This window comes from Trachurus trachurus (assembly GCF_905171665.1).
Source record: "Trachurus trachurus genome assembly, chromosome: 17".
NCBI classification, from domain to species: Eukaryota; Metazoa; Chordata; class Actinopteri; order Carangiformes; family Carangidae; genus Trachurus; species Trachurus trachurus.
In genome coordinates, this window is record NC_139900.1 from 8,512,501 (window position 1) to 8,529,216 (window position 16,716).

The 16,716-nt window shown below is 43.5% G+C and overlaps 1 protein-coding gene across 6 annotated transcripts in view; it reads right to left on the reverse strand.

The window, feature by feature from the left end:
• Positions 1–16,716, reverse strand: part of LOC311000281 (rho GTPase-activating protein 12-like) — a 92,096-nt gene that overhangs the window by 65,565 nt on the left and 9,815 nt on the right. For all 6 annotated transcript variants that reach the window (XM_083990956.1, XM_083990955.1, XM_083990954.1 and 3 more), the window contains exon 2: positions 12,904–13,748. In XM_083990956.1, coding sequence (XP_083847082.1) covers positions 12,904–13,668 — 765 coding nt within the window. In that variant the 5' untranslated portion in view covers positions 13,669–13,748. The remainder of the gene's footprint in view (positions 1–12,903; positions 13,749–16,716) is intronic.

The following is a 16,716-nucleotide window of genomic DNA, read 5'->3' on the forward strand; positions in this document are numbered from 1 at the left end:
GAGGAGAGAGGAAGGGGAAAAGGAAGGAAAGAAAGATGCAGGGAGGGAACAGATTCATTCAAGGGAGGAAGAAAAAGGAAGGAAGAAGGGAAAAAGGATGGAAAGAAAGATGGAAGGAGGGAACAGATCAGGTCAATTGGATCAAAAGAGGAAGGAAGAAGAAATGAGGACAAAGGGAAAGAAGGAAAGAAGGTAAGGTGGAAAGAAGGAAGGGAGAAAGGAAGAAAAGAAGGAAGGGAACAGATTGGGTCAACAGGAGGGTTAAACCTTCTTCCTCCTCCTCGTCATAACGTCTTGATCGGCGTCGCTCTGATCAAACTCTACGGTGGTTTTAGCGTGAAAGCTGCAGATCTCCTGGAAGCAGCAGCAGCAGCAGCGAGATCTCGTTAGACTCCTCTGGGTCCTCTCTCTCTCTCTCTCTCTCTCTCTCTCTCTGTCAGTGACGGTATTAAAGGACGCAATAATCTGACACACTGACACTGGATCAATATCGGATTAATACTGATCTGTGGAAGTGGATCAGACCGCGATGATTTGACCGATCCACCTTAAATACAGTTCTGTTGCACTGATCTGAGGCAGAAAAAGGTCAATTGAAAGACAATAAAAGTGGAAAATTTACACAACAGAGCAAAGGTTTATGTCGTGTTAATATTACTCCGTTAATATCCGCAGGTTTAAGTAGGTTTTCTTGTTGTTGTCACTTTGATTTGTTTTGCCTCTTTATTTTAGTGTCTTATATATGTGACCCGATCCATCAGAATGAGTCACAGTGACCCAAATTTCAAAGTTGAGATTTTGGTATCAATGGAAAGATTAGAAAATAAGCTTTAAAATGATACCCTAGTCAGAGTCATACATTTGATGGTTTTCGTGATGTGGCCATTTGAATTACGATCTTTCACTCTCTTATTCAGTTCTAAAATCTGAGAAAATTGCAGTTAAAGTGCATCTGTTCCTGTACAACATGATTACACGCACCCTATACGGTCCCTTGTTGTCATAGATGCACCATTCAATGACCCTCGGAAAGCAGAGAATCTCACAATTCAGATGCTTTTTACAGCTCGTCTCTATCATAAACGGTTCAGAAGTTGTCATGTTTTGTTGACGTTTTGTAAAACATGTGCAAGCGTGTACGTTCGGTTTAGCATCGATGCTACGTTCGGTTTAGCATCGATGCTACGCTCTGTTAGCGTCGATGCTACTCGGTTTAGCATCTGTTTCTGTACCCATCCCTGCTCGTCACAGAGGCACCATTCAATGACCGTCGGAAAGCGGAGAATCCCGCGATTCAGATGCAGTTTACAGCTCGTCTCTATCATGAACGGTTCAGGAGATATTTCATATTTTGCACCGACGCAACGCTCATTTTCAGAGGGTTTAAGTTGCAAGTCAACTTTAATCATCATTTTCGTGCCTTTTCTCAATTATCTGGACTGTGAAACTTTGGGAGATTGTTTTTGAATGTCATTGCTTTTAAATTAGGGTAAAAAATGTTTTTTGATTTTCTATGGGTTTTCCACGTTATCAGCTGATTATCTAAAAATAGAACGTTGCGACATCCGACTCATTTTGATAGAACGGGTTCTTTGATTTAGGATGATGATTCATACCTGTTGTGAAGATTTAATTTAAGTTTTTGTTGACTCGTCTTGTCTTATACATGTTGTGATTGTAAATGTATGTTTTAAATGTTCTGTTTTTTAAATGTGGACCCCAGTAGCAGCGCTCTAGTCTACAACACAGCTAATGGGGATCCTCACAATAAACATAATAGCATATGACTCCGTTAAGGGAGCAGCTGTAGGCGGCCCCACCTCTATAAAGTCTGTGGTTGCATTGGCAATCAAACAGGACAGATTTAGGCAATAACGGTTTTACCGTCTGTGCAGCGGGGATGAAGTAAGTATACGTCCATGATTGCACAGGTAGCTGAATCACTGGATTAGCCAAAAACACTTCCTGTCTGAGTTGTAAAAAATGTGCCACATCATGACACATCCACAGACTAATGTCCTGCAGTGTAAGAATATCTGTTGTGCAGCTAAAGGACGAAATAAAATGTGTCTAATGTCACGACGCTTGTGTTTTAGGAAGCTTGTCTCATGTTTTTTTTTACAGTGTTTGGTTGTTAAAAATGTCAGAGCTACAGTACAGTAGAAACCAATGAAGTCAGATATACAGAAGAGAGGAAGAGGAGGAGGAGGAGTGGAGGAATTTAAAATGAAGAAAGGAAAAGGAAGGAAAAGAGAGAGAGAGAGAGAAACACAGTGCGGGTGTCAAACCCGGCTTGAGCCCTGCTCTGTTACACAACAGCCAAACACACTGCAAAGCTGTGGGTCGGCTGCCAGACTGCCTGAAGCCCTGTGTGTGTGTGTGTGTGTGTGTGTGTGTGTGTGTGTGTGTGTGTGTGTGTGTGTGTGTGTGTGTGTGTGTGTGTGTGTGTGTGTGTGTGTGTTCGTCTGTGTGTGTCCCAGGTTGACAAGAGTACAGAACAGCACTATGAACCCCTGAGGGTTTGCTTGGTAACATGGGCGATGAGCAGAGAAAACAGACACGACCACAGACTCGACGTTCTCCTGCTTCCTCACCCTCTGTCTGCATCTTAATAATTTAAAGGGATAGTTCAACATTTTGGCAAATTGGCCCATTGCCATATTAGCAGTAGGTTCGTTACCTTTAATTGACGGTGCAAGCTATTTTTAGAACGGCGGAGCAGAGTCGTGAGCTGCTCGGAGCTACGCTACGGAGACTCATGGGATTTCTTGGTTTCCCTCATCAAATACACAATCCAACAACTCCACAACGCTCTGGTGGACAAGTTGTGAGCTGCACATTCACAACGCAATGAGATAATAACACAACGTTACCAGACAGAGTTGTTTTAGAGGGAAATGCAGAGACTGTTGATGAAAAACTGTCCCTGAAGGCAACGTGCATCAGCGGTTTTACATGAATTTACCTCTACTTTAAATGTAGTAAAGCCAGTAATGTAATAAAATGTATGTAATAAGATATATAATACGTTATTGGCCCAGTTAAAACAACTTTTGACATTATAATAACCAGTTATTACATTACGTTTTCAAAAGGTATTAACGTTATTGACTCAAGCATTTTATTACATTATTGGCAAATTATTATGTTATTGACTTTATTACATTTAAAATAGTTTTGGTATTGCTGCACGCCCAAAGGTTCTGGTTTCCGCCTCTTCATATTCTACAGTATATTGTCTTTTTTTGACATTTTTGACAACAATGACTCAAAGAACCAAGAAAACTCTCTCTAGTTTAATAACAAGGAGACTAATTGATTGTTAATAATAAAAACACGACGCCAGCGTGTCCTTTGTGCTGCCGGACCGTCTCCGTCATCAGGTTGGCTGCTGAACACCGACCCAGATGGGAGAGGACGTGGGTTTGTGACAGAAGGCCGCCGCCGCCGCCGCCGCTTGTAAACCCGAAATAAAACAAAACAATCTGGCAGGAAACATGACGGAGGGAGATAAGAAGAAGAAAAAGAAAGGAATACAAACAAAAGAAAAAAGAAACAACATGTGGAGGACGACAGCAGCAGCAGCAGCAGCGGTGGTGGTGACGGTGGTGAAGAGTGTATTCATAGCTCGTCGTCACTTACACTCCCCTTCTGTCAACAGTCGACGTCACAGCGCCGCTGAGCAAAGCAAAGCGGCCTTTAATTGTCGCAGTGTTGTCGTTCATTATCCAGCAGCAGCAGCAGCAACAAAACAAGGGAAGAGGGAAAAAAAAACACACAGGAAACTTTCTCCACAGCAGATTCTTGCCGTGTGAAAACAACATGTTGTGTGTGATTTAACTCCTCTGAACTGCTGCTGCTGCCAACATGTGATACAATAAAAGCAGAAAGCAGAATTAGCAGCAGTGCAGATGGCTGAGCTGCTATTAACCCACTGTGTGTGTCTGTGTCTGCCTGTGTGTGTGTGTGTGTGTGTGTGTGTGAACAAAATGTGTCTGCTCATGTGTGTGTCTTTTAATAACGGGAATTAATGAACAGAGATGATTGAGTGTGTGTGGATAGCGAGCGGCTGAGCAACAGGATGAATATATTACTTATTATTATTATCTGGTATAATATGCAACATAAGCACGAGCACAAACACACAAAAAACAAAAACACACACACACACACACACCCTGTCTGCCATAACTCCACTTCCTGTCTGAGTAAGTAATCAAAGAAATGAGGAAGTGTTTCCTCCAATCAATCAATCATCCTGCGGAGAGTCGTTAAGAGGTTTTAGTTGATTGCAGCCGTCAGAGAGAGAGCGATGGCGGTTCAGCCGGGGTCACAATCATACAGAGGAGGAGGAGAGGGTTGGGGGGTGGGGGGGGGTTTAGTTTCCAAGTTGAAGCTAAAAACAGTGTAAAGGAAAAAAAAACTTTCTTGGTAATTACAGCTCTTTTAAAAAAAACTTTATTTTTCTAAATTACAGACTAACACACACACACAACTCCTTCACACAGCACAGTCACAGAGCCCGTCCACATGGAAACACGTTTCAGTGAATCTGCATGCATTTTTTTTTTTTTTTACGGGGGGTGAAAACGGGTAACGGGTCCCAGAGTTGGAAAATCTGAAAACGCCACCGCAGCGTTTTCATGTTGTCACCCAAAACGGATCTTTTGTGAAACGATGACGCCATACCCCCCACCGCTCGCTCTAACCTCAGTGTCTCCCCTACCGTTCCTACCGCGAGCCCCCTTACACGTCTATATAAGTTAGTTTGGAGCCTAAATCAGAAATTATGCTTGCAAAAAAGGCCAAGGGAAACACTGAACCTGTAACCTCAGACACACCGATAGATGTTACAGTCTGTGGACGTAACAACAACAATGGTCGACTACTGTGGGTCCTTCGTACACTGCGGCTGAAACACACCAGTTAAAAATCATCACCAATCGTAATATTTAGACTGACACAACTTCCTGACAACATTTAATCCACTTCTAATGTTTAGAGTTTAAATACAGCGGGGAAGCTTCCATTAGGTTAAAGTACCTGTAGACTTTTTTAGTTTAAAGGGAGAGTTCAACATTTATTTTTGGCAAATTGGCCCATTATCATAATCCCTGTAGTCATAGCAGTAGGTTCGTTACCTTCATTTGTCAGTGCAAGCTATTTTTAGAACGGCGGAGCAGAGCCACGAGCTGCTCAGAGCTACGCTACGGAGGCTAATGGGATTTCTTGGTTTCCCTCATCAAACTCATCAAATACACAATCCAACAACTCCACAACGCTCTGGTGGACAAGTTGTGACCTGCACATTCACCACGCTATGAGATAATAACACAACGTTACAGAGACTGCTTGATGAAAGACTGTCCCTGAAGGCAACGTGCATCAGCGGTTTTGCATGAATTTCCCTCTAAAACAACTCTGTCTGGTAACGTTCTGTTATCATCTCATAGCGTGGTGAATGTGCAGCTCACAACTTGTCCACCAGAGCGTTGTGGAGTTGTTGGATTGTGTATTTGATGAGTTTGATGAGGGAAACCAAGAAATCCCATGAGCCTCCGTAGCGTAGCTCTGAGCAGCTCACGGCTCTGCTCCGCCGTTCTAGAAATAGCTTGCACCGACAATTAAAGGTAACGAACCTACTGCTATGACTATAGGGATTATGGCAATGGACCAAATTGCCAAAATGTAAGGTAAAATATCTTGCATAGTTCCTCTTTAACTCATTCAATACATTCAACAAAGTCTGAGTATGATCTGTTTTGTCGCGTTTCGTCAGGATGAACATGTGTTTTGTCTATAGTAGTACACAAAGTAGTGTCTTGGATTCTGTAAATTCAAGTGTATTAAGACTTTATTTTCTCCAGCTGTTTTTTAAATATGATCTTTGTGCAGCTCAGACTGAACTGTAGAGGTCCAAATATTTTTATACTTCCCCTGTAAATGTATCCAAAGATTAACGCACATGACAGGAGAGGGAGGAGGAGGGAAAAAGTGAGAGTCGGTGTTCATTTCCTAAAACTAATTACACCGAGTTCTTACACACACAGCAGGTAACGGTGAATTGGACGTACGCTGAGTGTTTCTCACGAGTGCTGCTGGATTATTATGATCCTGGAGCGAGGAGAGATGATGATGATGATGATGACGAGGAGGAAGAGGACGAAGCGGTGCAGCGAGGCAGCAAATTAAAACACACTGAGGCCCTGACAACCATTATACTCAGTGGCTGGAGGGAAACATCTGCTCCAGTGGCTCCAGTGTCCGATCTCAGCTGCTAACTTACTGTAAAATAAAATCAAATAAAACAGTTTTCAAACGTGCACCGTTTCTATTCTTATTCTTATTCTTTCTTTATAACTTTGTCTGATGTGTTTCAGCTTCCTAACCCCGAACAACCAGACCTAACCTCGGCTAAACCCTGACCCGGCCTGAACCGAACTGAAATGAACTTTCAGCAAAAACTCAAACTCAACACTTCCTGAAGCATTTTCACACAAAATATCTCAACGTTTCCTGGAGCCACTTCACAGCAAAATGCTATTATTCTTCTTTGAAGAAGAAGAAGAAGAAGAGGAGGAGGAGGAAGGTTGGCGCAGACGTTTGTCCTTTTGATCACAGAATAAATCGCCTCCCTGAGCTTTTTGTTCTCAGGTGTTTGATTCGACAGAGAAGAAAAAGCTGTGAACGAGCTGACTGGCTAAATTGTGATTTTTTTGCAAACTCATCATCACCTCGGTCATAACAGGAACAAGTTCACAAAGTTTACTCAGAAAGACACTGAATATTGTAGAGCAGAACAGAGGGACTGAGCAGCCAATAAGCTGTGATAATGAACTGGAGATAAAACAAACAAAGACTCGTCAGCAAATGACAATGAGATCGAGACATTGGTAATAATCTTTACATCAGGGGTTCTCAACTCGTCTCACTCTGGGCTCCACATTCTCCCATGGTCATTAAGTCGCGACCCACTTTTATAGAATTCAAACCAAGAATTTTTCTTAAAGCCTTTAAAAACTCATTTTGCTCTTTATTGAGCAAAGTGCATTTCAGGGCACATGAATGAAACTGAGGAGGACCATGACAACTGCATGTACGGAAGTGAATAAAAAAATATCAAACTGCACAAAATGGAGACCAACAAAACGATATATTTGACTTCTAATGCATCTCTGCATTCAGAGCATGATCACAAAAGTGAATAAATATCAAATTGCACAAAATAAAGACGCACAAAACAAAACAAGGTATTTTCACTGCATTCAGGCCACATTAATAAGAAACTGATATCTTTGCATTCAGAGCAAATGGAGCAAATAATAAGAAAGTGAGGAGGACCATTACAACTGCATGTGTTCACGTGTCTCGTGTGCCTTTCAAAATAAGTTCTTTTTCAAAATAAAAGACATGTCCAACATCAGATGTGCATTAAATATTATTTACTTTTTTGACCAGCAGTCCGCGACCCATCCAGAACGGGTCCGCGACCCACCAGTTGAGAACCACTGCTTTACATCATCCCCTGTGACTGTGTGAGATATAAAGCAGGGAGGTGATGGCACATTGACACAGTGAGTGTAAACCAGACTCGATCCACAGAGTTGTAAGGAATGAAGCCTGGAGCGAGATGGGACGGCCGTGGTGGCGTGTTGAAAGTGGACCAGTCAGACAAGTAGTGACAAAGTGGGCCGACGGTGCACGGCCCAGCGCAGCAGCAGATAAGAGGCTGCATGGTGAGGAGGAGGAGGAGGAGGAGGAGGAGGAGTGGTGCTGCAGCTCTGCAGGAGAGGAGACTTCACCACAGTAACAGCTCTGACCTCAGTGTCTTATCAGGAGGAGCTGAGGGCGGCGGCCGCCTCAAACACAAACACACCGACACCGCTCCGCTCCGCTGCGTTGTGTTGGTCCGTGTGCAGGGAACTGCTACAGTCTGACAGACCTGTTGTTACACTAATACAGTGGTTCTCAAAGTGGGGTTCGGGGACCCCCAGGGGTCCTTCAGAGGGTTCAAGGGGGTCCCCAACTTTTTCTTGAAATTTTGCCACTTTCGAGAATTTTTTTCCTTTTTTTTTTTTTTAGAAATTTAACAACTTTTCTTATTATTTATGTACTTATCTTTTCCTTTTTATTTTTTTTACTAGAAATGTCACCACTTTTTCTACAATTTCTAAACTTTTTTTGAGAAATTTAGCAACTTTTCTTCTTATTTTTTTATTTTTCTAAATGTCAACACTTTTTCTACAATTTTTTTTTTGTACTTTTTTTTGATAAATTTTACCACTTTCTTCTAAAAAATTTTTATTTTATATTTATTTTTTAGAATTTTTACAACTTACGACTAATCGATTAATTATTTACAACAATCGTTAGTTGCAGCCCTAAGGACTGGTCAACCCCGTCCTGCTTTAATTCTCTCTTTCCATCTTCCCCTTGAAAAAGGAAAGTTGCTGAGTAGCAGAGAAAACGTGGGAGCAGAGGACGTCCTGACTCACACCTGAGCTGTTACCACCAGCAGCATGAAGCCAGGAGAGAGAGAGAGAGAGGAAAAACAAACTGTCACATCATCACCGTCGCCCACCTTCACCTGCACCGTGTCGATCCACCTGAGCAAACACCAGCGGATCAATGAAGAAGCAGCAGCAGCAGAGAACGATGAGCATCACCGCATCACATCCTCTCTTTGCCGTGGTGCAGTATCACAACGAGCACATTCAAACCACTAAAACAACTTCTAAAACTTAAAGGGATAGTTCAACATTTTGGCAATTTGGCCCATTGCCATAATCCCTATAGTCATAGCAGTAGGTTTGTTACCTTTAATTGTCGGTGCAAGCTATTTTTAGAACGGCGGAGCAGAGCCGTGAGCTGCTCAGAGCTACGCTACGGAGGCTCATGGGATTTCTTGGTTTCCCTCATCAAACTCATCAAATACAAAATCCCAAAACTCCAAAACGTTTTCGTGGACAAGTTGTGACCTGCACATTCACCACGCTATGAGATAATAATGGAACGTTACGAAACAGAGCCATTTTCGAGGTAAATACAGGGTAAATACAGAGACTGCATGCTGAAAAACTGTCCCTGAACGCAACGCGCATCAGCGATTTTGCATGAATTTCCCTCTAAAACAACTCTGTCTGGTAACGTTGTGTTATTATCTCATAGCGTGGTGAATGTCCAGGTCACAACTTGTCCACCAGAGTGTTGTGGAGTTGTTGGATTGTGTATTTGATGAGTTTGATGAGGGAGACCAAGAAATCCCACGAGCCTCCGTAGCGTAGCTCTGAGCAGCTCACGACTCTGCTCCGCCGTTCTAAAAATAGCTTGCACCGACAATTAAAGGTAACGAACCTACTGCTATGACTATAGCGATTATGGCAATGGGCCAATTTGCCAAAATGTTGAACTATCCCTTTAACCTTTAGGGGTCTGAGACTGTTTGGTTTCTGAATACTTTTGATTTTGCCTTTATATACCATATAAATAATGTTTAACATGCCCATGCTTGGTATTTTTTCTTTTTCATCTATATGATCTGATAATTCTTTTTTCACTTAAACCTAATTTATCAACACAGTCACTGGGCCCCAAAATAAACAGAAATCATCAAATCCAAATTGTAAAAATGTACCATGTCTCCACATCAGACGTCTCTGGCACATTCAACAGCTGTTTCCACCACTTTTCCCGACTAGATCCCCTGGATAGATAAATACTTTTTGTACTGTCAAACAGGGCTGACCCCAGATAGTTGACCGAGAAGTCATTAATCGACCAAAATTTAATTGGTTGATTGGTCACAAAAAAAAAAAAAAAAAACATTTGGAGCAATGCCTTGTCAAAATCAAAATCTTTGTGGCTGAACTGTGTATGAAATGTGTGAGTGGTGATGGCGGTCAATTACCGATTTTGCACGTTTACTAGTAGCGATTAGTCGACTAATCGCGCCAAATGACGACGACTATTGGTCGACAAAAATCTTTGGACGGGGGCAGCCCTACTATCAAATTAAAACTATTTTACCTTCGGTTTTAATGTGGTCTATCAAAGTCAAATGAAAAGTGAGAGAGAGTTTTAAAACCGCTCAACTACGACTAAACAACTTAAACTGATCCGAGCAGCAGCAGCAGGCTTTGATCTTTTTAACTAGTACTACTCTTTACTTTATACTTCTACTGCAGTTTGTGTCTTTAGTCCAACGACACCTGATGCAGAGCGGTTTGTTTGAGGAGTTCTGATAGTGAAATGTGAAACAGCCAGTGAGTGAGTGAGTGAGTGAGTGAATGAGGGAGAACCAGATCAACCTCACCGTGATATAATTACACTTCTGGATCAAGTGACTCAGACTATGAGAGAAATCACACATCGCTCACTCTGAGACGAAGCTGGACTGGTTGTATAGGTAACAAACCAAAACGAGCTCGACAACTTTGACAGCTTTGACCTTTTCTCCTGCCATTGACACAGCGCACAACAACAACAACACACAGGGAGGAAGGAAGGAGGGAGGGAAGGAGGGAAGGAGGGAAGGAGGGAAGGAGGGAGAACGACTGTAGACTGAGCAGCTTTCACTCAGACAGCGTGCATGTTCACTTTCAGATAACCTTTAACAAACTTGTGTCATCGGGTGACGTATCAGCGCTAACGTTTGTCTCCGTTCACTTTGTTTTGGCTGCACAGAAACAGTCCGAAAGGAAAACAAAGATCAGCGCCAGCAGAAAGAAAGGAAACTTATATTTTAGTGCAGCAGTACGACGGAGTATTAGGGCCACATTGGGAATAAAGTCATAGTTTTACAAGAATAAAGTCATAATATTTTATCCTGTTGTTTTAGAGGAGGAAAGTTGTTAAAATGAGGCCGTGGAGCTTTTCGTGAAGTTGTGCTTCAGTATAGGTTTCACACACAAGGAAATACTTTGAACTTAAAACAATATGCAAGGAAATGCATCTATTCCACATACAGAACCAGAACAGCTTACCGTATCCGTTTACTGGTACAATTACCACTTTTTTCCTGTTAATTTATGACTTTTTACTCATTAAATTGCCACTTAAAGTCTGTGAAAAAAATAATTTTCTCAATGTGGCCCTAATACTCCATCGAACAACAGTGTCTATCTAATCTAATTGTTTCTTTTGTACATTTTTACGCCACATCCGAAACTTAGAAAACAAAAAAGTAGCAACCGCACACTCAAAACACTGTGCGTATATCAACATATTGCAAGCTTTCAGTCATTGTGACCTTCTTCACGCCACATCTGAAGGAATAAATGCATTTTTAAACAGCTTTATGAGTGATTCAATGTAAAAATCATAGGGCAACATGCATCTAAAATACAACTGTGCAAAAGCGAATGTGAATCTCACATGTCCCAACACAAATAACTCTGTACGTACAGTCGTTTGCTATGGAAGGCAATGGCAATTCTATTTGTCTAAGGTCTTGACCCAGCCTCATCACTACATTGACTGAGGAAAAACTCCAGAGAAAAACCTTCTAACAGGGAAAAATTGGCAGAATTTCTCTGTGTGACACATATTAATGTTGGTATTTAGGTCAAATCTCCACAAACTCCCAGAGAAAAAAGGTCCCAGTCTCTTATACATGTACGTGTAACTTGAACACAACTCTAACCTCCTCCCTGCAGCCACACACACACACACAGACACAAAAGAGAGGTCTACACACCCAGTGGCAGCGCCGCCACACACACACACACACACACACACACAGACCCGGTTTCTATTTTCTCACTGGCTTTTGTTCAGCGGCGGACCGAGCTAACGAGCTCAGGGACAAACACCCCCAGTGACCGAGCTCACGGACCAAAAGAGAAAAGAGAAAAGCTGCCGTCGGCTCTGTGGAGCTGCAACAGAAACTCTGAGTGGCAGCGAATCAGCATCGACCAGCAGAAAGAGTCAAACTCACTGTCGCCTATAATGTGCTATAATAAAACAACGAGGGTAGAAGAAGACTATTGAACACTAGCCAAGTTTATTTTCTCTAACCAAACACACCTCACCTTCTCTCTTGTACGTGGCCTGTTGCCTCCTCTCTGATCAACATGGATCTACATCGTGTGCTGCAAACGTTACTTTTGTTTCTGGTTTACTCTTTAATTTAGCTGCAGCCACAGCAGTTTATACTTGTCCTGCTATATGTGAGGGGCTCAGCCACAGCAGGACCCTCACATAACAGCAACGGTTCATTTTGCTTCCCTTCCACCACCAAAAGCCAGGAGCCAGTGGATAAAAGGTCAGAGGCAGAGACTAGTACTCTGATCAGATTAACTCTTTACATGGATCTAGATCCCAAAAAATCACCCATCTTGATCGGAAATCTTTCCTAAATGAGCCTGTTTGGATTGAAATCTTCCAATCGACGTGTTTACATGACTCAGTTTTATTGGGATTGAAACATGGCGACTGTATCGGGAAGAGGTGAGAACCTACGATCCTGCAGCCTGAGTGAAGACACAGGTTTTGTGTTTTAGAAATAGGACGGAGGTACAGGGTTCCCCTCTGTAAACAGGTTCAAACATTCATTCGTACCTCGATCCATTAAGCTCATTAACAAGCAAAGATGAGAAGCAAAAGCACTTTACTTGAATGGATGTATGTTTGGCTAATTTTTGCACAGTCTTCTGCTTATTAGCTCACATTCTTCTTCTTGCACATTGATTTGACCTATTACACTGTTTCTTATTGTCTCAGTGTTTCTATTGTCTTGATGTTTTATCTTCTGCACCATCCCACTGTACTTCTTAGATTTCTGTGGGTCTTTCTTTGTTTCTGTCTGTTTTTTGTCCGTGCAGCAGTTTCTCTTTTTTATAAACAAGCAGAATCTCAACCCAGATAAAAGAAGTTTGAACTGAAAAGTGTGTGTGTGACGTTTACCTGCAGGTGTTCGGTGGACGAGCTGCTCAGTTCGTCCCCGGACTCTGAGTCGTTGGTGGGCCTCTCCTCCCCGGCGGAGTCACAGTGCTGCGTGCTGCTGCTGCCGTCCACGTCCAGCGGCGCCCGGGCCATGTCCGGGGACCGAGCGCGGGTCCGAGGCAGCGAGCCGCCGCCGCCGTGTCCTCCTCTGTGGACGCCGGGGGGGGCTCCTCCTCCTCCGCCCGCGGCGTGGGCCTCGTGGTCGTAGTCGTAGTCCATAGGCGTGGTGGGCTGCTGCTGCTGCTGCTGCTGCTGGTGGTGGTGGTGGTGGTTGCTGTCCCGGCGGTGGATCGGCGGGCTGGCAGCGTGCCCCGAGGCGGCGGCGGCGGCAGCGGCCTGAGACGATGGCGAGCGGCGGTAGCTGGACTCGTGTCTGTGCGTGTTCTCGTGGTCGTGGTGTCCCAGGTCCAGGCTGGTCGGCTTCACCCAGAGCGAACCGCCGTGGGAGGAGGAGGAGGAGGAGGCAGCAGCGGTGGGCGGATGCAGCGGGATGTGTTTGGGCGGCGGCATCAGCGCCTTGCGGACCTCGCGGACGTACTGCGCCGGCACGTAGAAGGCCTTGCTGCCCTCCTCCCTCCGCACCTGCCACCAGTCCTCGTTGCTCTTCTTCACCAGCAGGTAGCACTCGCCCTGCCGGATGGAGATCAGCCGCTCCTTGGACTTGTACTCGTAGTCGTACTCCACCTCGATGTAGACCTGCCCCGGGGCGATGGGCAGCTCCGCCATGACGACGTCCGTCCGTCCACCAGGCAGCAGATCACCGCGGCAACCAGGAGGCGACCGTCAGCATGGCGTCATGAGCAGAGCTGGAAAACACAGAGACGCACGATGTGAAATAAACATCGACATGTGGTGGTACGTTTCCAATAATCCAACAATCAATACGCTGGCGGCCTCATGGCGGCCGAGGGGGCGACATGTTCAACAGGTTCATTCAGAATGAGTCTTATTAACTGTTTACATGTGATATGATCTCATCCGATCCGGTGTTTACATGTGTCTAAGGCTGCAACTAACGATTATTTTCATTATCGATTATTTAAACGATCAATCGATTAGTTGTTTGGTCAATAAAATGTTAAATATCAATCAGTGTTTCTAAAAACCACAAGATGACGTCCTCTAATGTCTTGTTTTGTCCACAAACCAAAGAGAGACTCAGATTATTGTCATAAAGGAACAAAGAAACCAGAAATATTCACATTTAAGAAGCTGAAATCTGAGAATTTGGACTTTTTTTCTTAACTCATTGAGTGCCGCGCTCCTTTCCAAAGTTTTAGTCAAGTGTACCGGCAATTTAGACCATTTTTGACTTTTTATGTAGAGCCACAGTGTATTCTATATTATTGCCACCAACACATACTGTGGCTCAATTGAAAGGTTTAACTTTATGCTTCAAATGACCACAAACCGTTTGTTTCTACGTGCCTCCGTTCCTGAGAAAAGTCAAGCTAAACATGGCTGGGTTTCACCAAAATCCCTCCTTTTTTTCTAGAAAAGGAGATAGAGCGTCTTTTATGAAAGGTGCTCTGTTTGTGCCTGTCGCTCTTCTGACACTCGCATTTCTGGATCAAAGGGCTCGTATAAGATAAATATACACAACAATGGTTGTTCTATTCACAAAACCACCATCAAAATAGTTGACGATTAATTGATTAATTATTGCAGCTCTACATGTGCCACTGCATTTATTCAGAACGGACGTTTTACAGCCGAGTGGTATGAAACGGGCGTGTCCGACCAGATCAACCCGGCGTGATGCACTGGTTCGGACATGTTCGGGCCAAAATTATATAGAAATGACTCGGGTCGCTTCTCCTCTTTTTTGGCCGAGTCCGGCCGGGTTCAGACCAAGAATTAATGCTGGTGAGCCGCGTCGAGTCCGGGCTTCAAACCCGCGGGTCTGGTCCGGTCGGATCTTAATTTTCAGGCCCACTCACTCAGAAATCCAAACACCCTGCGACTGATCAAAGTTGGAGATCTATTGGTCTTATTGGCACAGTAGTTGAAATTGTTTCGACTCTTTCATTCAAGCATTTGCAACTGAAGAAGCGTCACTGCGCATTTACGTCGACACGGAGCAGAAAGAACGTAACCAGACAACGTTCAGCTTCACCGTTTACATGACGCAATTTTCATTTCTTTCGGTTTAAGAAAAGGTTTATTCCACTTCTGGGCTTGTTTTTTCTGGTTGAGCTGTTTATATGGAGCATTTTCATTTGGTTTGGACATTAAACCAATTCTAATCAGTATATTTTTGTCTCCATGTGAACCCAAATAATGTAACTACAATGCCTCCAGCCTCAAGACTTTTGTCAAATTACAGCGACACACCAAAATAATTTAAAGTTAATGTCAGAAAAATAGACTGTCATGACTGATTCATACTGCAAATTCCCAGAGCATTTCCCCCAAAAAAACATTTCTGTGGAAAATGTCATATTGTCTTTTCAAACACAAGATATGTTTTTTTTAAATGGGTTGACTGGCGTTACAATGGAGGTGGCCTTTTGTAGGGAGGGAGTTGTCAGGAAGTCGGTTTACTTTCCATTAAAAAACTCATTTTACACTGAGGGGAACACAAACACAGAGACAGAGACAGACTCAGCTTTGGTACCAGGTACGTTTCCATTACAGGATAGTACCACCCACTGTATGACGTTATACTGTATGGTGGAGGCGTCTAATAAACTCTAATAAGTTTTCACCTCTTCTAGCTGTAAATTATCAAATTGTTTATTTTACTTGTGCATTTTTAACTGTGCAAAATGAATCGAGATCTTAAAGGGATAGTTCAACATTTTGGCAAATTGGCCCATTCATTGCCATAATCCCTATAGTCTTAGCAGTAGGTTTGTTACCTTTAATTGTCGGTGCAAGCTATTTTTAGAACGGCGGAGCAGAGCCGTGAGCTGCTCAGAGCTACGCTACGGAGGCTAATGGGATTTCTTGGTTTCCCTCATCAAACTCATCAAATACACAATCCAACAACTCCACAACGCTCTGGTGGACAAGTTGTGACCTGCACATTCACCACGCTATGAGATAATAACACAACGTTACCAGACAGAGTTGTTTTAGAGGTTGTTGTTGTGTATTTGATGAGTTTGATGAGGGAAACCAAGAAATCCCATGAGCCTCCCTAGCGTAGCTCTGAGCAGCTCACGGCTCTGCTCCGCCGTTCTAAAAATACCTTGCACCAACAATTAAAGGTAACGAACCTACTGCTGTGACTATAGGGATTATGGCAATGGGCCAATTTGCCAAAATAAATGTTGAACTCTCCCTTTAAACTAAAAAAGTCTACAGGTACTTTAACCTAATGGAAACACAAAAAGAGCGAGTAGAGTCGAGCTGGTACAAGGTAGTACAACTACACTACAGTTAAGAAACTCATAACAGTGGGCTTTATATATAGTAAATACGCCTCGGAGAAGACTCCACTTCATTTCCTGTCTCTCTTATTACACAACACCGACCGACCACAACAAAGACACAGACGGTCTGGTCTCTCACAGCCTAATACCCCCCTAACCCAATCAGGGCAAATGAGTGAGACACAAAGGGCTTTAATCCTCTGGACGTACAGAAGTCGGCTCAGAGCCCCGAGCAGCAGCAGCAGCAGCAGCAGCACATAGTAAGATCAGACAGTCGGAGGAGGAGGAGGAGGAGGAGGAGGGGGAGGTGGGGGAGGTGGGGTAGGAGGGGGGGCATTAATGTGACTCACATGGTCGTCTTACTCTACAGAATCTCTGTTTCTCTGACAAACTCTCT